This window comes from Phragmites australis, chromosome 22 (assembly GCF_958298935.1).
Source record: "Phragmites australis chromosome 22, lpPhrAust1.1, whole genome shotgun sequence".
NCBI classification, from domain to species: domain Eukaryota; kingdom Viridiplantae; phylum Streptophyta; class Magnoliopsida; order Poales; family Poaceae; genus Phragmites; species Phragmites australis.
This window is the reverse complement of record NC_084942.1, coordinates 10,193,784-10,219,443: the sequence shown is the minus strand read 5'-3', so window position 1 is coordinate 10,219,443 and position 25,660 is coordinate 10,193,784. Positions and strand designations below refer to the sequence as shown.

Genomic DNA, 25,660 nt, shown 5'->3' with positions numbered 1-25,660 from the left:
ACCATGCTGTGAATAAGTCCTTGTTAAGGGCTCAAAGTATTTATGATTGATGAAAAATATACCTCATATAGAACCTTAATTTTCTATGATGGCATATTGATGTAAGTGTTAATATTAGTATAATGTAACCAGGTTATCACATATTGGTATATTTAGTTTTATTATCATGCAAGACCTCATTTTGTTGATTTAATTGCAATAAATACAATAATACAATCAGATTGCAAATCAGATAAACGATATAGGAGATAATATCATATCGAGCGTGCTATAAAAAAAAGTATATTTACTTTAACCAACCAAAATATACCACATCAGCATGGATAAAACTCATCTAAAATATTAATAACTCTATCCAACAGTTTTAAACAGACAATCTAATCCAGCATCTAAGAAGAATATTTTCTCTAGATGACCATCCCATCTACCTTGCCCTTTAACCAAATACCTCAAAAACCATTCAGAAATACACCTTTCAACCAAACACACCCTAAAGGGTTAAAAATAACCAGTCTTAAGGTATTGAACCCCAAAAGCTGGCTGTTCCCATATTCAGTAGCCAATTAGAAACATGCAACCCAAATAGGACGAAATTACAGATATAAATGAAAGCATGGGGCAGTCATGATTGGTGCCACTCATCTGTCGACTGCCTTTGTACCTGATATGGCAGGTACAGCTGCTTACAAAGCCTCATCGCACCGAAAAGGTATCCACAAAAACAATGGTTTCTGCAATCTTCTAGCATCCATCTTCCTTCTAAAATTTAAACTTCCAGAACATCGACGAGTGAGAGTCATCCACAGCATAGCGCAAACTATCGATATTATGGTCCAGATGGCCATATCTCCCAATTTCTTCTGTCAACAACGCCAATAAATCCTTGTAACGTGATTGCTTTTTCTGAAGCACCCGAAGGTATGCAGATAGGCCAAGCCACATGGTTTCTTTTCGCCTAAGCTTCAGAACTGGACGCACATTGTATTGCAGCTCAACATCTTGGGTCCGCCTGACGATGAGGCTATGCATGTATCTGCTTAAGCGAAAAATGAAGTCACAAGGAAAGCCGCTAACGATTTCCAATATATTGGATACTGTAAAACTTTGTTAACGTCATACAGTCAATAAATAGTAAAAACCAATATGTTTCTAGATTACTACGTGCATAGTTCTCTGTACAGTAGAAAATGTCAAAATAATTATGGTACCTGAAAGTTCTCTTAATTATATGCAGCAGCTCCGGTTTGCTCATGTTGACATCAGGCATGCTCCGAACATAACAATGAAACTTCATTGCACATAACAGGAAGGCTTGATATATATTCAGTTTTACAGTGCACGGTGAGTTGATCGTGGAGTCATAGAAAATGGGATGACACTTTGGACGCATATAGTGACATAGCTTGCTTTGAAGGTACTTTGTTGAAGAATGCATCTTGACAGTGATGGTGGAGGAAATATTGATGTCTACATACCTGTTTATGATATATGCACTCCATTACTTCTTTAACATGATTGAGTTTATGAAATACACACTCCAGATCTAATGTTAATAGAATTATATGATGTTTAGAATTTGAGCGGCCAAACGTCCTAAACTTTATCATTTGAAAATAGTACCATCAGATTTCTTATGCAAAAGTTTCAAAATATAACATTTTTGTACCTTTTATTTTTTTACTAACACAATATTATGAAAAGTAATGGTCAAAGACACGTATTAGAGACTGTGTATCATATATTTGGATAGAGGCCAGGACAATTTGAATCATATTTTAACCTATATAACATGTTCAGGTTTTCATTCACAAGCTAGTAAACAAAATTCACAAATAGGGGAATGTCAACAGATAAGATGGCAAAAACAGGTCTGTTTTAGCTGAGATTGATTTACACCTCAGGATTAGAAAAATAGCCAGTTGTCCTACTCAATTCATGATGTATATTAACAGAAAATGGAAGGACCAATGAGGTTCATCTCCATATTGAGTTATTAATCAACTGAATTTGCCAACCAAAAATTAGATATTGCCAGGCATACCTTGTATAATCAGCTTGAATCTCCAAAGATTCACAATTTATAAGCAAACCACTCCATGGTATGAAAGAGAATCCATCATCACCCCTGTAAAGCCTATTACGGCAATGCTCGCTGTTTGCAACCTCAAAGTTGAAACCATATTTGCTGTCGTTCATGTAGCAATTGTAGTAGACAAAGCCTCTTCTCATCCTATTGAAAAAATTTAGAGCACGCTTCTTTGAGAAAGATATGAATATAAAGTCATCAATGAACCTCATCAATAAACTCTTAGGTGTTGAAACATCCTCTTCTGAAATAATCTTGCCGTCATGAAGAAATTTCGATAGCACAGAATTTTCAAGGTGACCGTAGTACAGGGAACAAAGGTTGGGAGATAACTTGCTTCCTTGAGCAATCCCTACTTGCTGTAAGTAAAAGTTATGCCCAATCTTCAAAATACTGTGCTTGACTTGCTCAGAAAGGAGACACTGAAGCTCTTTCTTCCGTATGATGCTAGTTTTTCCCTGATTTTCCAGAAAGGAAGTTCTTTGACATTATGCTGATTGATAATTTGATTGTAGCACACTAACAATAGGCAGTGAACAAATTGCCAAGGAAAGATACCGCTACAGCATGAAAGGTGTTACAGACTCGTTTTGTGGTCAACTTAGAGAGAGAGCCGTCCTAGCACCTGACCGAGAGGCATAGGAAAAGTTTCCCTAAGCACTTCCCACATCAGGAGGTTTGTTTATTGTAACTGGTTTTATTAGGATTATTGGAGGCAAGCAGAAAATGAAGTAAATTTGCAAAATCCTTTTCTCATTCTTTCTTGTCACAACTGGCTGCATGCCACAGCAAGAGCCTCAAATGGTGCACAGAACAGTACCACCACCAAAATCCACATTCATTATCCCTCAATTTGACCCATAACAAAATGTGATAACAATTTAAGAGACCAGAAAACAAGTGATGTATGAAGAATATATACTAGAATCCTAATTGTCCCCAATGGTTCTAGAGTTACTTTCCAAGCTTAGCAATGTGAAACCCATTTTAGCAACCAAGTAGTCTATAAATTTCTATGATAATAATTTCACTCATCAGATAGGTTACATGTTGACTTATCCAAATTAAGAATCTACGGTTTACAAACTATATCTGGGGCCATGTATCGACTTACTGAATCTTTGTAATATAATTCTTCAGCATCTAGCAGGGTAGAAGTTCGGAGGAGTCTGTAAAAAGGGATCTGAAAGACTGAAATATCACCAAAGAACTAGCCATGGATAGGGGTGCGTGGAAGTTAGCTATCCAAGTGCCAGAGCCATGACTAGACTTGCAAGATCTTATGGGTTTCATCTCTAGCCTACCCCAACTTGTTTGGGACTGAAAGGCTTTGTTGTTGTTGTTGTTGTCTAGCAGGGTAGAAGTTCGGCGTATGGAAACCAGTGCTACCTGGACATGGACACGGGTGTCAGAATCCGACTTGGATTCAGGTGTCCGATTCGGCAAAGAATCTTTGGACATGCGAAATACAACTTGGAATCCAACACGGGTGTTGGAATCTGACTTGGATTCAGGGTGTCCAATTCGGCAAAAAAAAAAAAATTGGACACAGATCAATATAACAATGCGAACATACACAATTAATGGAAATAAATAAATTTTTTTATGAACACTTTCCTTCTGTAATTTGTAGGAAATATTGCTTCATATTGTTCACTCATATAGCTGAGAGTGGTTCGGTCCTAGAAAACTCAACAAACTCAAAACAATGGATGTTACGACAATGTGGCGAGGCACGGCGACCCACTACCTTCACACTTTTACAGCTCTTATAGCGCGCGGCGTAGCGGCACCATACACACATTGGCATGGCGAATACATACATCAAAGATAGGATAGTAGGAAATTATATTGGTAAATGACAATGTAAATATAGCTCAAAAGTGATAGTCTAGAATTTTACGAAATCAAAAGTGCCTACTGTGCTTGCTAATTAGCTGCTAATATGCTATAGCTACTTTGCTTACTAATTGACTCATTACCAATACAATTGCCTATAGCTACTGACTACTGTGCTAGTGAAACATCAAACATGGTACTGTTACCTACACCTACCATGAGCTAGTGAAGTAATCCAAATATCCAATTGCTCCATTATCAATCCAATTGAAACATGGTACTGTTACCTACCATGAGCTCTATAGCATCTGTTTCCCAATCCAATTGCCTATAGCAGCACAGAGGAGTACTAGTGCTTATGCTACAGCACTTCAGCAGTAGTGCTATAGCCTATAGTATATACTTACTGTGCTGGTGTGCTGCTGCTAGTATTCGCACAGAGGAGTTCGGCACTTACTCAAGTACTCGACAGACGAATTGAGCAAAGCGCAAAGGCGACAGGCGGAGCGGCGGGGGAGACCAAGAGATGGCAGAGGCAACGAGCAGAGCGGCGGGGCAGCAACGGAGGCGGTCGGTAGACAGCGAGGCAGAGGAGATCCGGATGGGAGGAGGCAAGCCAAGGGCCTGGTAGGGCGGGCTGAGGGCGATCGTCCCGGCAATGGCGGTGGTTGAGGTGGCTCAGGCTAGGGCTTGGGTGAGGCGATTGAGAGTCAAGAGGCCATGGCTCGGGTTGACTGGTATGTGTATGTCTATCTATTCTAAAGTCGTCGCCCTTTCCTCGCCAATCGCCGCCGACTATTGCGACATCCACGGTGTGAGATGTCGCCACAGGACACCAAATCCGCTCCACTACGATATGGCGGACATACTCTCTGGAGCCATGGCGACGGTGGAATTTCCGCCACGCCGCTATAGTGTCGCTGCACCGACACCTTAACAACTATGCTCAAACAGTAAAATCGTACACCCTTGACAATCAAATAGACACTATGTTGCAATCACTAAGTTATCCTAGGTCCCAAATATCATGTTTTTCTTTTGACTTCTAATACTCTGTGATTTTAGGTGATGGTGTTCAACCTCCATTATTTCTGGCATTCTTCACGGATAAGAAAAAAAAATAAGGACAAAAATATTATGATTTCAGTAGCTTTCTATGACAAACATTTGAATATGCTTTACTGATAGCTACATGTATCTCAACAACAATCAAGTTCCAAAGATAGTCAACCCCCGAAGGAGAAATGAAATAAGTTATGACATAGTACCTGGTCAACTAAAATACCACCGCTTGATGATAACTGAATCGAGAAATCACAGATATTGTTACCCTTGCTGATAGAGACATTTGAATCAAAACGGTAGATGGCATTCTTAGAACCATTGCAAACTACTTTGGTACATTTCCTCAGAACATAGTCATCACATTTCAGAACATCATCCACAATTTTCAGTACCATATCATGACTAATATAATCGAATGCCTTCAATACATCAGCAACAACAATATATATCTTGAATTTCTCCTTCAAGTGACTTCTTACTGAAGATATAAAATGCGAAAGATTTTGATGTACATTGTTGTAGTCAAAAACAGAAGAACCAAACATCTCAGGATTCTCATCTCTCACTTTTTTTATAATCAAGTGACACTTATTAAGAAGTCCATCCTTTGATTGAGCTTTGAGATTTACTAATGGTCTCATATCTTTTGCTTTCGGAACAAACCTCACTCTTGAAGAACAGCATGAATGTTTTATTGCTTTCCTGGAAGTGCCACGCAAAATTTTGAAGCTTTGCCTGTTTAGGGAAGCAATAGCATTGCTAGTTAAGTCTCTCCAAATTGTCTTTGGATAATAGAAAACATCGTATCGCCTTGATTCCCTTTCTGTAACATAAAAGTATGCCTCGACTAATGGTATCACAATATCAGAAAACAACCATTTAATCCAACAATGCAGAACATTCTTATGTTTCTCCTCTGAACCATTTGATAACCCAATTTCATTCGCCATTAGAGCAAAACAATTGCAATCGGATAATCCAATATTTGATATCCAAGAATAATGTGATACTTTCAGCTCACCAATACAATCACTTAAGTGAAATGTTTCAAACCGACGCAACTTTATAAACTTCCAAATGTTTGTCCTTAAAGATCTCTTGCTGTAAGAGTTTCCAAGCAATGGCTCCGGTACAATACATGTCAACACTGCCCAGACAAAGGAAACCACTTGCTGATATGTACTGTAAGCCTCCAATTGAACAAAAGATTCATCATAATATGCTGATTTTCCTCCGGTTGAATATCGTGCCTTGCTATCATTCTTGGCCACACTAGTTGCAACCTGCTTTAGATAGGAAAAAGAATATAATTTCTATGATTTAGTTTTCGTTTATACATTTTTGCCATTTTGACCAATGCATATGGATAAGTCAAACACTATACCCACACAAGGTAGAACACTGTGCACACTGGGTTCAACAATTTGCTTTGGTTTGTTGGGCCTTCATAACAGTTGAGAGACTAATGGCTGATGCTAGAACAACAAATCCATTCTTCCATATTTGCATTGGATAGCCATACGTTTCTCTAGGAATCGAAGTTTACAAAAAGTTAATGTATGATTATAGTACTGCATTTTCTCAACATTAAGCAATATATCATCATGTAATTTGCTACTTTAAAAAAGTCAGCAGTGGTGGTAATCTATTTTAAATCGGAATAGCTTGCATTGGTTTAAAACCTCAGAAGACCGTTCATTATTTATCAATTGAAAAGGGGGTCTCATTCACGTTACTTGGTTAGATAATGTGATACAGCTAAGTTATAACATTAAACCTAGGGTCTATGCCGTTGCTTGGACAGGCAACATTAGAGTTTCCATAGCAATGATTTCCATATGATGGTCATTCTTATACTAGGATAGAGAAAAGAACCTTAAACATCAAATCGAACGAAACTTGAAGACATGCAATGGGAACATTGTATTGATACATTGCCGGATATCCAATCTAGAGACAAATGCTTGGCTGTTTTCTGCATATAGCAGCAAGGAAAAGCTTATCCTCAGAGGTGATTAATTTTAGTAAAATGTAACTAGAAGTATATTATCATGATGCAACATTTGACTTGAGTTTTGGGAGAAAATAAATCTGTTCCAGACTTATATCACAAAAGGATGCATTAGCAACGACAAATGCTATTACAAAATTAGATCCCCGCCTGAGAATAAATATGGAAAAAAGACCATATTATCAGACTTTAACCTCGGTACCTTGAAACTTCATCATGAAAAAGCGTAAACAAAAGAATTCCTAGTATAAATAAATGAAAATTTCATGCTCCCGTGGATAGGAGAGGCTATTTACCATGCAAGGACTTGGTCATCTTTTGCTTTTTGGTACGCAGATGGTTTTATTCAATTATACACAGTCCTGAAAGAAGCTAAATCAATAAAAACCTAAGCGGTTCATATTTTATGAAGTTCAATGAAATGAGTCACATTTCACCAAAAATATAAGAAAACCTACAGTTGTATGAATTATTTATCATGCTTGATGATATGTAGGTTGCGCGCGCGCGCGCACGAGAGAGAGAGAGAGAGAGGAATAGCTTGGTAATTCTCTAATTGATTGATCCGATTACATGATCTCTATAAATAGGACTCCCAATCCGAATCCAACTCTATTTCCTAGATGATTCTATCTCTAAACCGAATTATCTTTTACCCAATCTATCTAAACTGAATTATTGCTTACCAAACTTATCTAAACCGAATCTAAACAGACTCTTCAAGCCGATCATAACATCACTCCTTCCCGCGGCAAACAACTTGTCCTTGAGCCAAAACGCAAGGTATGCAAGCTTGAATTCCGCCGCCAGCCAACAGCTTCTAGCCCGCCATCGTCGTCGTAGTCAGCCACCTCAATGTAGAAGAGGCGTTGACAACTGCATGTGGCATTGTCGGCAACCTACTGCTTCTCAAGCTCCTAGATCTGACGCTAGAACTCGGCGGGTGAGACGACAGGGGAAATAGCGACATGGGCAGTCATTGTTTGTGGCTAGTATCTCGATGAGGACGCTCTCCCTCACCGTTGGAGGATCGCCCACCGGGTCCTTAACCTTCACTACCGAGGAAGGCACAAAGCCGTTGTCGAGGCCAACATGTAGTCAAGGCCCATCGGCGATAGCACCATGGGAGGCTTCGACGTCATCACATGCATCATCGCCAACGGTGGTGACTGGTGCACGAAAACCGTCTCTTGCTTCGCCTACGGCGGCGACGACTGTTGCACGAACACCATCTCCTGCTTCGACTACCGAACGGTGTTGAGAGCCTCAACGAACCAATGGGCTCGAGAAGGCCAGCAAGCAGTGGCGGCAGCGACTGGACAACCTTCACCACCGAGAGGCAAAAAGATACATTGGCCATCTATTGTGTTATATCCCCAATCTATTTCTGCATGTCGGTAATCTTCTTGGTCAAAGCCTCCATGGCCTGCATCGTGGCACAATAGATGGCCGCCATGTCCTCGCGCATCACGGCGGTGGAAAAGCGCTCAATGGAATCTGCAAACCAGGTGCCCACGTTGCACAGCGGCACATCATCCAGTGCGGCTGGTTCCTTGCTGGCGGCGACCATCCTAGTGTTCCTAGCAGGCACTGCACCGCCACCCCTTCCACCCCGATTTCAACCATAACTCCCACAAAACACCAACATCGACCACATCCAATTTCCGCATTCACCATCCACCATCCCCACCACCTTTCCGTATATGCAATTCCCATCTGTGCCATAGCTCAATAGCGCCATGGCACAATTACCCTACCAATCGAACCCGTGGGTGGCAACACCGGTGTGCCACGATTTCACAAACTTGAGTTCCCAACCTTTCATGACAAGGAGGATCCACTCATTGGCTCAATTGTTGCGAGCATTTCTTCTGTGACCAGTGAATGACGGAGGGTGACAAAGTGTGCTTGGCGTCCCACCGCCTCACTAGCATCACCCAACATTGGTATTACATGATGGAACGCGACATCAGCACGCCATCCTAGGAACGTTTAAAGGAATTGTGCCACCTTCGCTTTGGACCACTGCTGCGAAGCAACCTACTAGGCAAACTGGCACGCCTTCCCTTTCCAGCAACCGTCGAGGATTACCAAGAGAAATTCTTGGCGCTTATTTGTCACGCGGATCCTCTCTCTACAGCACAACAGTTCATTGTAGGTTTGCCAGATCACATTCGCATCAACGTCGAGCTCCAGGACCCGAAGGATATCCAGATGGCAATGAACGTCGCACCTAGGCTATAGGTGGCCTAGCTACGGCAGGGCATTCACCAGCACAAACAGTAGGCCGCCCATCGATGCTGATTCCAGTGGTGCCCAAACCATCTGGAGCTCAGGCACCAAGCACCTGCACATCCATTACACCTTCATCGCCACGACTCTTCTGTCGCATGTCCCGGGCCAAATTGGCTTAACAGAGGAAGCAATGGTTTTGTTACAACTATAATGAGCAGTATGTGCGCGGCCACCATTGTCAATGCCTCTTTTACATTGAGGTGACCGACTACAACGACACCAGGCCAAATGACATTGGCTGACGGAGGAATTCTAACTTGTCTACCATGTGTTTAAGCTCGAGGACGAGTTGTTTGCCGAGGGATGGAGTGATGTTATGGTCGACAGAGATAAGATCAGAGAGGCTTGAATAGGTAAGATCATAGTTAGGATCGTAATCAAGTTTGTTAGTTTGTTAGTTGGTTTCGATTAGGATTGGCCGGCTATAAATAGCACGGCATTGGTAGCACTTCCCTTTAAGCAAAACAATAAGAAGTCTCTCTCTCTCTCTTATGCAACTACAGCCAGGCCGCCGCCACAGCACCTGGACATTAGGGTTACAAGCACTGGCCGCCCGTTGATCATCCATATAACCTACGCCTCCAAGGTTCTACCAGTACGACTGTATCATATAAATTTCAGATAACAAAACAAATTTTTGACAAGGCAAAGAACTTCAGGATAGTAATAGCTCCGTTGAAAACAAATACAAAACAGCAATGAATTGCTCAGTTGGGTGCTTCTTACATTATTGAAAACAGTAAAAATAGGTTCATCTGTTCATATGTACCTTAGACTTGACAGAAGAATGCTTTAGAAATAGTTTTTTATACTGGCAGCGTTTAGAATTCCTTATTAGATTCTTCATCATTTTAAGCAGCGAAAGACACCTGGTAACAGAAACCATTAGCCATTTACAATAACAAAGTCAATAAGCTAAATTACTAGGTGCAAGAAACATATGATCCTGAATAAGTGCAAAAAAAGAGAGATGAGTAACTATGGACATCTAGCATGTAAACAAGAACAGTTTCTAGTAGATTATGTAAATAGATGATTAGAAAATCTTGAAAGTGAAAAAATATAAATGGGGAAAACTGTGCAATGATGCACCTTCCCAACCCATGGTTCTAGTCAACTTCTAGAATGTCATGTTTTAATTCACCTAACAGTAAGTCACTCATAATGCCACTAGATTTGGATAAGTTCGAGAAAACATGTACTACCTTGAAAAAATATTTGAAGTAACATACTGAGTTGTAGACAGAAAGGGGGAAATAGCGAACAAAATGATCAAATATGCATCAGCTGTTAACTATAATCTGTCTCCATGATCTGGATCAGTACTCAACTACATTATATCTCCATAGAGTTGCATACGGTAATGAATGTAATTCATTATGGACCTACGTACCATTACTCACCTTTGCCAATCACATGCATCGTATTTATGGATGGAATTTTTCTTAATGATGAAATCAAGCTCTTCACAAAGTCTAAAGCTTGTGAACAGAGTTATGTAAAATTTTGAAAAGCCGCTTTACTTAGTGAACCTTACTAGTAATATAAATATAATTAGATATTTGACTAAATATAATTAGATATTTGACTCACGAGAAATTAGAATTTGTTGTAGTAGACTCATGGCAGTCGAATTTCAAGAACTTTGAGCAGCATCCCTTGATTCCAAATATATGCTTTATAAGAGATAGCACATCTGATCTTTTCCTTTTACTTAATATGTCTAACAGCACTAAGGAAAACTCAGATACCATACTGTATGGAAAATCAAATACGCAATGCTAGATTGCCAAACAAAGTTAATGGGTTCGATAAGAAAAAATGATTCTGGAATCAACATGGTGTTAAGTATATATCTAGGCCCATATGGCCTATGAGGAATCTATATATTGCCATCAAGGCTAATATGGACTTATCATCTTCTCACAATCCCAAGGTTAGTAACACATGAGTAGTGCTTCTATCCTCCTAAAATTACTGCGCAAATCATAGTAGCGGTGCATTGAATTGTCGCAAACCATGTCCTTTACGTGCTTTAAGATTAAGTAAATTTAAGAACAATACACTTATGTGGTCATAGTTATCACAAAAATACACTTTTTTAGGAATCACAGTTAGTGACAACTCGGGCCCACATGTAAGACACAGCATACTTATAAGGCATGTCCTCCTTGATGAAATACCAGACATGATCTGGACCAAATTCGTTTTGTGGCAAGACCAGTTGCATGCTTTACAATGTCACTCTGTTTTCTTGTTTTATTTTTAATCCAGCACTACTGTGTCTCCTTAGAAGTTGAAGGGGACAAAAGGGTGCTTTACACTGGGTCAAAATAAAAATGTGGGTTTGGGTTATCAGCTAGCATTCAAACTAACATTGAAAATTGTAGATTTGTGATAGCACATGCAGAGTTTTTGTGGTTTTGTGATATAGGTTCCAAAAGGTGTAGTTTTAGGATAATTTTGGCCACCTAAGTGTTATTATATGAAATTTATTCTTTCAAACCATTAGTTGGATGAAACTGTTTTAACATAGGAAAGCCATTTTAAAAATTAAAAGAGAAAGAAATTCTATACTACACATTTTATATAGCTATCTTTCACTGTGAAGGTCGCGAAACTACAAGTGGTCAAAATTATCATTATGTGGTCACTTTTTTATACATTAGCAAAAGTATCCATAAAATTTTGACTAGATATGTGTAGTTATTTTGTGACAAGGGAAAACTATTCTAGGCATTACTTAGAAAAGGTAAAAAAATATTTTAGGAATGGCTTAACTTTGTGCGAAACAGATGCTCTGATCAATGTTACCTAGAAAGCAGTGAAACCATAGCACGGTGCAATATTCCTCCCTACACAAACATCACATCTCCTTGCACGCCTTCACTTACAGTCCTCCCCTTAGAACCCTATAAGAAAGACGAAAAAGACTTGCAGCTAGTTTCAACAAATCTCCTTCCCTCGTACTCCAGCATCCCAGCTTATATTGTAAAAGTAACTTTGCTGGTTGCATTTGCAAAGCTATTACAGAAAGCAGCAAAAGGATACGGTTGCCATGGAAGACATTGTAGGAAGTCCTACTGTTATAGAAGATAGCATGTCTTGGTATCAATGAATCTACTGATACACATTTGGAAGTATACAACATTAAGCAATTGAAGCAGATGGGACCACTCTGCAAGTAAAAAAATATACTACAAACATAAATTTGTTTTATTAATTCATGATACTGTGACTAAGATATTCAATTGTTCAGTGCTCTGATTTTTTACAATACTCAAAGCAAAGATTATACATTGAAAAACTTGATACGGAAAAGCAGTAGCTATGTAAAAAAATCTTTTACAGAAGTACTGTCAACATTCACTTAAAGATGGAATGGCGAATTGTCCCCTGGATGCCAGGGCCCACTGAAGAACGAAAATCTGTATGAACTTGAACAATAAATTTATCTGTGGTATCCTAAGAAAGGATAGTTATCACCCAACGCTGGGGAAAGTTTCTCCAGAAAAACATGAAACATATAGGTATTGATTACTAGAAAACGTTGTGATAAGCCTCAGGTAATAGTATAAGGTAGAAATGAATAGACCCAACAAGGAAAAATTAACTTTAGTAATTCACAGTTTTATGGTTTCAGGATGACTAAAACTGAAAAATATTCAATCAAAACATGTTTTGAGACCCATTTTTAAACATGCTAGTCACAAGACTACCAGTTTCTTGCATACAACACTCCCACATGGTGGTCAAATATGCATCAAATTATTACTTCCAATTCTTTTGAACACCATAGTCATTTGTCTAAATAGAAACCATAATGTTGTAGAAATAATACTCAAAGATCAAATGATTGAACGAAATAATAATTAGTGCAAATTGACAGAAGTGTCAGCACAAAAGGAAATGGTAAAAGAGAGATGAGGAGATTGAGAATGAACTGACATTCAGATGCAAGAAATTGGAAAGTCCAATTTGGGGACATGTAGATTGTATTCTTGATGTATTGTAACCACACGATAGACCTTGGGAAGGCCTAATATCAAACACAAAACTAGGTGACTTTTCAGAGGACAATACAGATACACCGGCTGGCTCTTTAGTCTGTGAATTATTCACATCACTGCCCATTGCTAAAGAATTGTTAGCTACTGTAGGATCCAAATAGTGTACTTCATCATTCACGTCAGCACCTGAGTCCTCCAATAAAATATCACGGACAATGAAATTACTGTTGTTTATTTTACTCCAGCCTGTTGACGACCTATCCTCAGAACAAATCTGCTTCTGTTTGTTGCGGCGTTGCCAACTGTATAGCCTTTTTCTTTTCCTATGATTCTGAGTATTTAAACTGGAACACTTTGTTGATCGATTAATAGAAGGAAATTTGGAACAAGTACATTCTTCACTTGAACAATTGGGCTCTGTAATTCTTGCAGCGCCATAACTTCCAGAGCTTTGTAGAGCATCAAATTTCCAAGTAGTGGTATCTAGAGAGTAGAACCCAAAATTTGAATTGTTGACACAGGTGTCTCCAGATATGTTTTGCGCTATCTCTGCGTTACACCGCACGTGGCACTGAGGTAACAAAGACATGAAATCAGCAAAGAATAATAATAACATTCCAAGCAATAGACAAGAAAACATAGATATTGTACAAGCCTATCTCTTGATTTTTTTTCTACAAATGCTTAATTGATTATTTTATTTTGGAAGTGTTGTTACAACAGTATTAAGACGTAAATTGCTGGTCTCCAAAAGTCTGCACCTTGTGAACAAGGTAATTTGTTCCCAAAGCCATAGCTGAAAAAAAAAATAGAGTGATTTTATGAGCTCATAAAAATCATGAACTCATGGCAGAAGCACTATTCCATGATAGGAAATAAAACACCTACAAAGGGCTCATATATTCCAGTTATGAACAGCACTTGTATTCAATAATAGCCCCAATGGGGCAATATATAGAGTACATGAGTGAGTACACGAAAAGGACTTTAATAATGAATACGTAAAGGACTCTACTAATGAATACATAAAGGGTAAGTATTATACACTCCTAACACCCCCTGTAACATCCCAAATTTCATAAGCATGGCATTAAGCATTTATAAGCATCATTAGCATCATAATTGGAGTTTCAGGCCAGTAACTAATGCAATTAAATTTAATCACGAATTGTTAAGTTTAATAAGAAGCGATGCATTGTGAAAGAACTCACAAATTTTCTACACAACCTAGGGCTTAAATAATTTTAGAAATTAGTCCATGACATATGAAGAATATTAGTGAATTTTTCCAAATTTTAGGGAATTATTTTGAAGCCTTAAAAATTAGAGCAAGTTAGAAAAGTTAGCAACTTTGGGGAATTTTAATTTGATTTTGGCTCAGGATTTTTAAGTCAAACCAATCAAATTGGGTTGCATATGAATTATAGTATCCCAAAAAAATCCTCTTGAAAATTTTGGAGCTTAGGAAGGTCTTCCATTGGATCAGAGAATGGAAAGTGATATTTTTTTTAGTATGTCGATCACTGTTAATGGTGGCTACTATTCATCCACTGCCACCGAGCTGCTTCGAGGCGGGTCAGCACCACCATCTTGGACTTTAAACAAAGTCAGCCACCGCCTTTATCTCCTCCCTCCCCTCTGTAGCTCTCTCTTTCTCCCACCGAACAGAGCAGTTCGAGCCTGAGCCCCGTTCGGCCCTAACCCAGCCCTGTGAAGCCTCGGGCAGATTCACCCAACGCTCTACGTCGTCTTCAACGGCCAATTCAGCCCTCTCCCCCACCAAACCGAGCTCTTTCGCCAACTCCGACCGGGTTTCCGCCGCTCATTGTCGAACCCCCTAACCCGGCCCTGTGAAGCCTCAGGGAGATTCACCCAACGCTCTCCACCGTCTTCAATGGCCAATTCCGCCCTCTCCCTCACCAGACCGAGCTCTTTACCCAACTCCGACCGGGTTTCCGCCGCTCATTGTCGAACCACCGCGTCACTGCTCCGTTTTCCAATCCAAACCGCGAGGAGCTTCCCCACGCCCTCCCCTTGCTTTTGCGCGCGCGTTTTTCGTCTTGGCCTCTCACCAGCGCACCCGTCCACACGGTCGAGCACCGCCGCCGCCTCTGTGATCGCCGCCAGCCGCCTTCCGACCGAGCCCGCTTGCCAAACACCACCCAAACATGTTCCCCACGTCACGTTGTCTCTGTTGGTGCCTTCGGTCCTGAGCACGCTTAATGTCCATTGGGCATCATCGTAGAGTTCATTCAGTTTCGTTGGCTGGATAATACGAGGTTGGTATAAGGAGCATTTGAGAATGCTTAGGTTGAGACAAGTATGTTTACATAATTAGAGATTATGATTATTGTCGATTAATGTTAGTTGTTCAGGTCATTATGTTAATTAAAATGTTTTTTCGCTGAATCAATTTAACTTGTATACTTAGAGATTATGATTATTGTCGATTAATGTTAGTTGTTGAGGTCATCATGTTGATTAAAGTGCCTTTTCACTGAATCAATTTAACTTGTGGTATTTTCCTTGTTATTCACCAAATGTATTATCCTTGGAGTCGAAACTAGTATATACCTATATTGTGTAAGTCTTACGAGTACCTTTGTACTCAAGATGATGCCCTTAAGTTGTTGTAGGAAACAACGAACTAGTGTATGGATATTTCTATCCTGACGATGCCGACGATGGGCGAGAGTAAAGGATGTCTAATCGAGCTAATCTCGATGGTGTCTTTTGGGTAATGGCACCACTGATCTTTTGTTGTTAATATTTTTCACTGCGTATGAAAACTCTAATAATAAGTAAAAATTGGTACTATAAACAAGGTTTGTAATATAAATTAAATCTTTGTACTATGTTCATATGTTGTGATAAAACTATGTTGTAAACGATACATACTGTGATCTTAGGCTTTTATGAGCATATATCGAGACTACCGGAATTGCTCTCATTTTAATCAAATGATGGTTGTGATGGATATCTTTAGTATGGGTTGGCACGTGACACGTCATATGACAGATATGTGCTAGTTCTCATCTTTATTGACAGCCGGTATTATCGATTAAGCCAAGTGCGATTTGGACGGTTCTCACCCCTCTCCCCCCCAAATGCAAGGCGTATACAATAAAGTTATATTTGAAAAAGTGGACACTAAGTACTAAACTAAACTTAGACAATATAAAACGGGTACATCCAAAATATGTCTCTCCAAAATCGTTGTAAAGTGGAGCTTTGGTAACCTGTCAAATCAAGCAGAAGAAGTGCAAAACAAAGTACAGGAGTAGAGTCATGATAATAACAACAAAAGAATGCTCTAGATCAATAATTGCAAACAAAGCGATAACGAGTAGCAAGACGACAAAATAGAAGTTGTCACTAAAATATGAAAAAACCTATATGGCATGGTTGCATCAATAACGACAAAAGAAATCAGCTGGCTAATGAAGGAATATGTGGACTCGCACAGCATGGACGAACTCAGAGAGTAATTATGGATTTGACATACGCAGCAGAAGCAAAGGAATTAGACTCAAAAGAAGCGAGTAGCAGCACGCAGCACGAAAGCTAATTTTAGCTAACAAAGAAATCAAGGAGAGGCCCAACAGAAGCAGGAGGAGTACCAAAGTTGCACAACAGCAAAACTGAACCAGCAGGCATAGGCTCCATCCCAAAATCAATGGCACATGCGAGGCAACCCAAATAGCACCGAAATGAAGCCCAAAGCAAAGCCATCGCCCAGGAGAGAGTTGAGTTGCAGCAACTATTGATGAATAAGCACAGATCGGTCCAAATTGACGATGTCCCAAAACAGAACCAAACCGGCAACTCGAAGCCAAGGTAGAGCAAAGCAAGGGTCAGACGGTGACCAAGTCACAACAGCAACAAGCGGTGCTGACAAAGAAGCAGGCGGATCTATGATGAGTCCACAACCACCGTGATATGTGATGGGCTGGCATGAGCGAGCAAGCGCGCGATGAGACCGATGCAGGCGGTAACCCCTGACACGGGCAACGGCTGATACGGCGGTGGCCCCCGACGCGAAACAACAAAGGAACACCAGCAGCCAATCGAGGAAGAGCCAATCCTCGACAATCGTGACAAGATCTTGGAGCCAGCTTATCACGGCAACAACCAGCGGCGTGAGAAGCTCCCAACGGCAGTGTCAACAACTTGAAGATAGAATCCCAGCGACCGGATCCTGGTCGAATTCGAGCAGATCCTGACCCCTCTAAGCAAATCCCGATAGACAAGTGACGATTCCCATCGGGCGACCACATGACAAACAAGTGCGAGCGACAACAACGAGCCAGCAGCACGCGACAAGCCGACGGTGCGCAACGGGTGTGCGCAGTGGAGGATCCACAACATGCCTAGCAAACGGCGATAGAGGACGCCAGCGGCCTAGCGAAGGGAGAACCGACGAGCAGCGGCTCGTGCAGATCAGCAACAAAGATCCATTGGAAAACCAATCTCTTCAACAAGCCGAAAGAGAAAACCGACAAAGAAGATGATTGTGATGGAGACGTCCAGAATGATCAAATCATGATGGCGGTGTGGAACATAGACTAGCGACGTGCTCAAGATGAAGAACACACTGGCAGGATGGTGGGGGTGGGTAGGCAAGTGCAACGCCAAAGAAAGGAAAAACCCTAACCCTAACCAGGATATGATACCATGTTATGAATAACACTTTTATTCAATAATAACCCCAATAGGGCAATATATAGAGTACATGAGATAGTACGCGAAAAGAACTTTAATAACTAATATGTAAAGGATTCTACTAATAAATACGTAAAGGATAAAGATTCTATACAATTAACTCCATTAACAATGCTAGAAATCTCAACTCCATTTACAATGTCAACTAATTGGGTAAATCCCTACCTAATACTCCCAACTGCAGAGTGCAAAAGTGAAGGACATCGAGCAAAGCCCAAGGTGACTGAAGCTGGATATCAAGTTGCTAAATGTTATAAACAGTGTTGGCTGTTGGAAATCCCGAGCCGAACACACAAACACGAGTAAAACACACACGAGAGCACACAGGAATTTCTTTTGTGCTGCTCTGCACTGCTTGCAGCTTCTATTTTCTTCTTTATTTATAAGCCAAACAAAGTCTCACAACCAGCTCTTTGGCATATGTCTGAGCACTAAAGACCTACATGCAGAAACTGCAAATTAAAGATCTACATGCAGTAATGGAAATACTAACTGCATAGAAACTGACAAACTGAAATGCATGACCACTAATTTGCATGCAAACAGAAACTGATAGAATACTAATTGTTTAGGATTAAAATCATGCAACAAACTCTCCCTAATCCTGATGCAGTTTTTGGGTGTTGACGATGCCAATCTTCATACGGAGCTCCATGAACTTGACACGCCTAAGAGGTTTTGTGATAATGTCACCAAGCTGCTCAGCTGTTCCGACGAACTCAACGTCGATCTGGCCTTTTTCAGCACACTCCTGGATGAAATGAAACTTTGTGTCGATGTGCTTGCTCCGGTCGTGATGCACTGGGTTCTTGATTAACGAGATTGTGGACTTGTTGTCCACCTTCAGGACCGGCACATTGGGCTCTGAGCTGAGCATGTCACTCAAAAGTCGTGCCAGCCAAATGCCCTGGCACGCCGCGAAGGCCGTGGCGATATATTCTACCTCAGAGGACGATAATACCACCACCTTCTGCTTGGATGACTGCCAGGTGATGGGGTTGCCATCAAGGAAGAAGATCATCCCGGAGGTGCTCTTCCTATCATTGATGTCGCCAGCTACGTCACTGTCGCTGTAGCCCAACAAACATGGCTAAATGCTCTTCTTCTTCCCGGTCATGTAGAGAACACCCAATGTTTTTGTCCCTGCAACATAGCGCAGTATGCGCTTGACTGCAATGAGGTGCTCTTCACATGGTGGCTCCATGAAGTAGCTGACATAGCCTACTGAGTAGGCCAGGTCCGGCCGGGTGTGGACGAGGTACCAGAGGCTCCCGACTAGACTCCAGTAGAGAGTAGCATCGACCGGCGGGGATGAGCTCGACTTGCTGAGCTTGAAGCGACCTCCATTGGAGTCTGATAGGGGTTGCAGTCCACCAGCCCAGCCTTCTCCAGAATCTTCAGCGTGTAGGTGGATTACCCAAGCTTGATGTCGTCCGGGCTTTGTTGCACCTCGATGCCGAGATAGTACTTGAGTGCTCCCAAATCGCTCATCCGGAATAAATTCTTCATCTCACCCTTGAACTCGTGGATGTCGCTGGTGATGATTAAGTTGTCGACGTAGACACCCACAATCAATCGACTCCCACTTTCACCTTGCGTGTACACTCCATGTTCAGAGCTGCTACGATGAAACCCGAGTGTGAGTAGAGTGGCATCCAGCTTCTCGTTCCAAGCGCGCGGTGCATGGCGGAGACCATAAAGCGCCTTGTGGAGACATAGCACCTTGTTCTTGTGCTTGTTGTCGATGAAGCCGAGCGGTTGCGCAACGTACGCCTCCTCCCATATATCACCATTCAAGAATGCCGACTTGGCATCCATATGGTCAACCTCCCAGGATTGATGCGCGGCGATGACGAGTAGCCGCACCGTCTCCAGATGGGTAACAGGAGCAAAGACCTCATCAAAGTCCACCTCCTATCGCTGGACATAGCCCTTGGCGACGAGACATGCCTTGTGCTTCACGATGTCTCCATGCTCGTCGCACTTTACTTTGTACACCCACTTTAGGCCGATTGCACGGTGACCTGCAGGGAGATCAACAAGACTCCCGGTCTTGTTGTCAGTAATGAAGTCCATCTCCGCATTGCCTTCCACCAGTTGTCGCTTTGCTCTGCTTCAGCAAAGCTGCTTGGTTCCTCAGCGCTCACCATGTGAAGCTCGTCAAGGTCGAGTTGGTGAAGTGCATACCCTCGTGGTGTTGTCGGACCGAGGATGTTGTCGACGGTGCGGTAACGCTAAGGAGCATCATCATCAACTTCTGCATCAAGCCTGGAGTCGTGCGTGGGTGGCGTGACGTGCTCGATCGCCACCGAAGTTTGATCCTCTACAGTTGCATGTGTTGCTGGAGAAGATGTTCGGCCATGGTCTAGAGAGCTCATACGCGTGTCGCACACTGGCTCCCTAATGACCACGTACTCCACGGTAAAGGGATCGTCAACGTTCACCTCGTGTTCCTCCTCTGTGCTCCATTTCCACTGCGCCAATTCATCGAACACGACGTCACGCGTCACATGCACGCGCTTGCTAATGGGGTCATACACCCGATATGCCTTGGACCTGCTCTCATAGCTGACGGAGATCATCGAGGCGCTACGGTCATCGAGCTTCTTCAGATGAGGCTTCACATTCTTGACATGCGCAACGCAACGGATGGTGCGGAGGAAGTGCAATGCTGGCCGCACACCATGCCAGGCCTCGTACAGAGTCTTGCCATCGACGCTCTGATCAGCCCGCAGAGATCACTGTGCATAAGGTCGAGGACATGCTCCGCGCGATACTTAGCCAACTTGAGGAATGATGCTCGCCTTTGCTTCCCAGCAAGGCATCCGTCACAGACTTGATCAATGTGATCAATCCACGGTAACCCTCGCACCATGGCCTGCTTAGAGAGCTTGCGCAGGGATTGGAAGCTAAGGTGCCCGCACCTAGCGTGCCAACGCCATGCCTCCTCTGAGCCTCTTGCCGACAGACACACCGGTCGTGCGATGTCAAGGCTGAGCATGTACAGCCGGCTGGGAGAGCGTCTCACCCTCACCAGCGACTGTCGATCGGAGTCTCAGATCTACAGGACGCCATCGTCGACCAGCACCTGGCATCCGTTCTCATCAAGCTGGTCGATGCTAATGATGTTGGTGGTGAACCGGGGAATGAATTACACCCTCGTGAACGCGCGGTGCTCGCCGGACTTGCAGTCTAACAAGAACGTGTCGCGCCCCTCGATGTCGACGATGGAGCCATTGCCAAACTTATGGTGCCTCGGATTCCAGAGTCGATCTCCGAGAAGGCAGCACGCGACCCAGTCATGTTGTTCGTGGCATCGGTGTTGAGGTACCACATCCGATCGTCACGGTCCTCCTCTCGATCCAGCTATGTGAATACCTTCGCCTCGACGAGCTGCAAAGTGGACGTGGCGGGGGATGCGACACAAGCCTTGGCCATCAAAAGCGTGAGCTTGTCGTCGTTGCCCTGTGTAGGTGGGCCGCAGCCCACTTCGGCTTGTTGCGGCAATCCTTGGCCCAATGACCAAATTTTCCACAGTTCCGACATTTATCCTGACCACCTCCTAAGCCAGACGTGATGATGTTGCCGTCACGCGGCCCGTTGCCGCGGCCGCACGCACGGTTCTTGCCATGACGACAATGGGAGCAGCCATCACCGCCGCTACGGGATCCTCCCTCGCCATCACGCTTCTTCATGCAAACTAGCCACTCCTCCTCAGTGAGTAGCTTTTGCCCGCCATTGCCGCCAGAAGAGCCTAGCTTGTACCTCTGCTCCACAGCATGCAAGCAACCGATCACCTCCTCGATCGAGATCATGCTCAGATCAAGGAGGGTATCAATGGAGATGGCGACCTGCTGGAGACGTTCTGGAACGACCTGCAGAAATTTTCGCACCACCTCAACATCAGTGACTTCATCACCCAGTACTTGGAGGTTGTTGGCAAGGCTCGTCATCCTCATGGCGAAGTCATCGACAGACTCACCATCTTTTAACTCGATTTCGCCGAGCTAGCGTCGTAGCTTCTGTTTGTTCGCCTCTCTAACACACTCGACGCCGACGCGCATCGTCTTGATCACGTCACAGGCGTCCTTGGCAGGTGTCCTTGGTGGTGTCCTTGACGGCGAGAGTGGACAACATGTCCGATGGCACGGTGCGGAGAATGGCGAATAGCGCCAACCTATCGTCACGGTAGAACATTGCCGCCAGGTCCGATTGCCTCCCAAAGGCCTTACACCTGCAGGTTCACCCGCATCACGAGCACCCACTCGGTGTAGTTCATCCGTGTGAGCGTGAGGTAGACCACCGAGGACGATGCCTCCTTGACAACGCGCTGCACAACCATCTCGTTGCCACCGTCGTCAAGGTGTCATGGCCAGCGCGGAGGAGGTGTCGATGAGCTACGTCGGCCTCAGTGCGAAGGAGTGCTCGACTGCGCGCCCCTAGGAAGCGCACGACGACATAGCTGCACTTGGATCGACAACTCAGGCTCTGGTACCAAGTGTTGGAAATCCCGAGCCAAACACACACAAACACAAGTAAAACACACATGAGAACACGCAGGAATTTCTTTTGTGCTGCTCTGCACTGCTTGGAGCTTCTGTTTTCTTCTTTATTTATAAGCCAAACAAAGTCTCACAACCAGCTCTTTAGCATATGTCTGAGCACTAAAGACCTACATGCAGAAACTGCTAAGTAAAGACCTACATGCAATAATGGAAATACTAACTGCATAGAAACTGAAAAACTGAAATGCATGACCACTAATTTGCATGCAAACAGAAACTAAAAGAATACTAATTGCTCAGGATTAAAATCATGCAACATTGGCATTGGCATACAGTCGTCGAGACGAAGACTAGACGCTATTCGAGAGCTTGACTTCCAGTTTAGTCTAGGTCATGGCGTCCAATTTGGTCTAGGGCATGGCGTCCAGTCTAAACACGTCTAGACAATGCCTAGACGCTAGTCACGAGGTGACCGTCTGTCTACGTCTAGCGTTTAAATGAACATTGGTTATAAACAATTCACCTTCTGTATTTGAGATCCTTTTCAGCCGTACATGCTGAAAACTGAATTTCAAGATTTGTGTGCTTGGTAGCCAAATGAAAGTAATTTCCACCTTAAGAGCTTTCAGAACCAAAGATTTAAATGGGCTCCAGATGGCACAGCTATGAATTGAACGATCATCAAGGTATAATATATTGGCATAATACCTTACCGTGAGGCATTTTTCTTTCGTGGATTGGGGTTGTTGACTTTTTGCCATGGTACTCGAAAATATAGGCTTTTGCAGAACCACATTGAGTGGGGGTCCAGTGACTTGAAAAAAATCATTCTTCTTAACAGGCAAAAATATTGACGAATACCTCAGAATATAGCACATGAGTAGATCCCCAATCTGAAAACAACAACTATCGTCAAGCAAAGAACATTACAAAAATTATTTATCAGAAAGAACGTCCTTTAGACTTACCCTATGTAAGAGAATATCCCAAGATGAAGAAGAAATAAGCTCACTGATGCATCTAGTCTGGCCACCCTGACACGAATAAGGATTTCAAATTGTAAATGGAAGGAGAAAAAAATAGGCATATCAAGGTATCAAACATGGCATTCAACAAATCAGAATAGGTCAAGAGATAATAGTCACTTGAAGTAGGAAAAAAGATTTATGTTTGTCTGAAACATTACCACGAGCACACAAAAGAATGTCCTGGCCTCTGATCATGGGATGCACACAGCCAGGCCTAACGAAAGATAGCTAAATCATGCCCTGCCTCATATTTTCACGACCCATTTGGACAAGCTTAAATAAAGGCCTGGTAACCAACTTGAATCTTGTTCTGATCTAAAAATATTGAGTTCCAAATCTACTGCAAAGCTACAAACAGTGAGTGGCTTATGTGATTTAGTGGTTTGTCAGAATTTAAAGGCTGTCTGTAGCATGCTCTTTTCATGACTTGGGCCACATTTGGTATTATGGTGGCTCCTAGATGCTGTTTTATTTTGCTATAGATGGATATATTAACTAATAGATAACCTCTTTTTTAGAGACATAACTATAATGGTTTTACTATGTTGGTAAAAATTCTCAACTGGATTCCGCAGTGCATCTCATATTTTTGTCAGGCCTTGTTAATGCAGTAGGCCAAGCACCTGCGTGATGCCGAGATAAACATGAGGTATCACTAGTTAAGATTGTTCAATGTGAGAGGTTTTGTTGTACAGCTCACATTTATTTCTAGGAAAATCACAAAATAAAAAGGAACAGTTACGTATTAGTGCTACTCAAATAGGACTGTATGCATAAAACATATGGAGAAAGGGATGGAAGACGAAATGCCATAAAATTTAATCGAACTGCAATATTCCTTCTGTACATTTAGAAGTTATTCACCGCTGTACCTCACGGTAACCGCTGCAGATAACGTTCTTGGTTGTGCACGAACGATCCACCATGATCAACTTGATCGTCTCCCGAACGAGCTGAGCGCCGAGCAACGTGCAGGCAGACAAACGGCAATCAGATAAACAACGAAAAACGAGAAATCTACGTACCTCAAGCACAAAGCAAGAGAAAGACGCGACGACGAGGAGAGCAGTCGGACAGAACCTTGGCCTGCGAGTGCCCGGCGCTCCCCGGCGTGTACTGCGGCGGCGGGGGCGCGGCACAGGCGGGCGCGACGGCGCAGACGGCGCGGGTGATGAGGCTGCGGTACGCGGCCGGGTCGTCGTCACGGAGGAGGTGCGCCCAGCGGCAACACGCGAGGCACCCCGCGCCGCCGCGGCAGGCGGGGCAGGGCGTGCCCGGCGGCGGGAGGAACGAGAGGACGGTGCGGCCGAGCGGGCGCGCGCGGGGGCCGTAGGCCATGCGGAGCTCCAGGGGAGCGCGGCCACGCGAGCCCCGGCGCCGTCTCCTCGCCATCGTGCGAGACGCGGAGGGGGCAGGAGAGGAGGTGGCGGAGCAGTGGGCAGATCTCTCTCCGAGGGGAAAGGGAGGGGAGCCGTCAGGGCGGGATTTTGAAGCGGCGAGGCGCGGCGTGCGTGAAAACTTTTCTCGGTTTCGTCTTCTCCCCCTCCTCGTATTGGTTGGTTGGGTGGGCTGTGGACTCATGCCTCTGGTCGTGCATTGGGAACGGGCAATGGACCCACTGGGATCGCCTGACCTTCCCCATGGAGTGAAGTTATGGTAACTTCACCATGAGTCATTGTATTCGATAATGTAACGGATTAGATGCTACGGTAACTTTATAAACAATAAGATTACTACATCTATGTTACTACATTATTCATTTTTCATCTCTTTACTGAACAGTGCTTCCCTCTGATTTTACCTATATGAAGTCAGAGGATTTAGATCCAGAATGAAGCGATGTGTCACAGCATAATTTTCAATTTTTGAATATTTATAAAATTTGCTGGAATTTATTTTGAGCTTAAACAATTTCAAAAGGTTAAATGCTATTTTCTAAAAAGAATCTAATTTGACATAGGAAATATTGGTATATTTTGCATTCATGCTGTTTTTAGAATATAGGTTCTCCTCTCTTTTATTGGTTTTTATTTGGTGGCTCTGGGTTTGAATTTGAGTGCTTAGATTAAATTCAAATGTTTTTGGAATTGAAATCAAAT

The 25,660-nt window shown here is 42.9% G+C and overlaps 1 protein-coding gene across 4 annotated transcripts; it reads right to left on the bottom strand.

The window, feature by feature from the left end:
• Nucleotides 1-335: 335 nt before the first annotated feature.
• On the bottom strand, nt 336-25,098 carry LOC133905060 (telomerase reverse transcriptase). Of its 4 annotated transcripts, none has more exons than XM_062346758.1 (12): nt 24,642-25,098; nt 24,434-24,514; nt 23,502-23,567; nt 23,247-23,426; nt 13,245-13,877; nt 12,348-12,474; nt 10,890-11,019; nt 10,066-10,165; nt 5,194-6,276; nt 2,042-2,544; nt 1,209-1,475; nt 336-1,033 (listed from the first exon to the last, which is right to left on the bottom strand). In XM_062346758.1, exons 1-12 carry the CDS (start codon nt 24,951-24,953, stop codon nt 760-762), a joined length of 3,756 nt encoding a protein of 1,251 aa, XP_062202742.1. In that variant the 5' UTR covers nt 24,954-25,098; the 3' UTR covers nt 336-759. The 4 variants fall into 4 exon arrangements, with proteins under 4 accessions (XP_062202742.1, XP_062202743.1, XP_062202744.1 ...); XM_062346759.1 differs by having other exon boundaries at nt 5,194-6,273; XM_062346760.1 differs by lacking the exon at nt 1,209-1,475.
• Between the last annotated feature and the right edge of the window lie 562 nt (nt 25,099-25,660).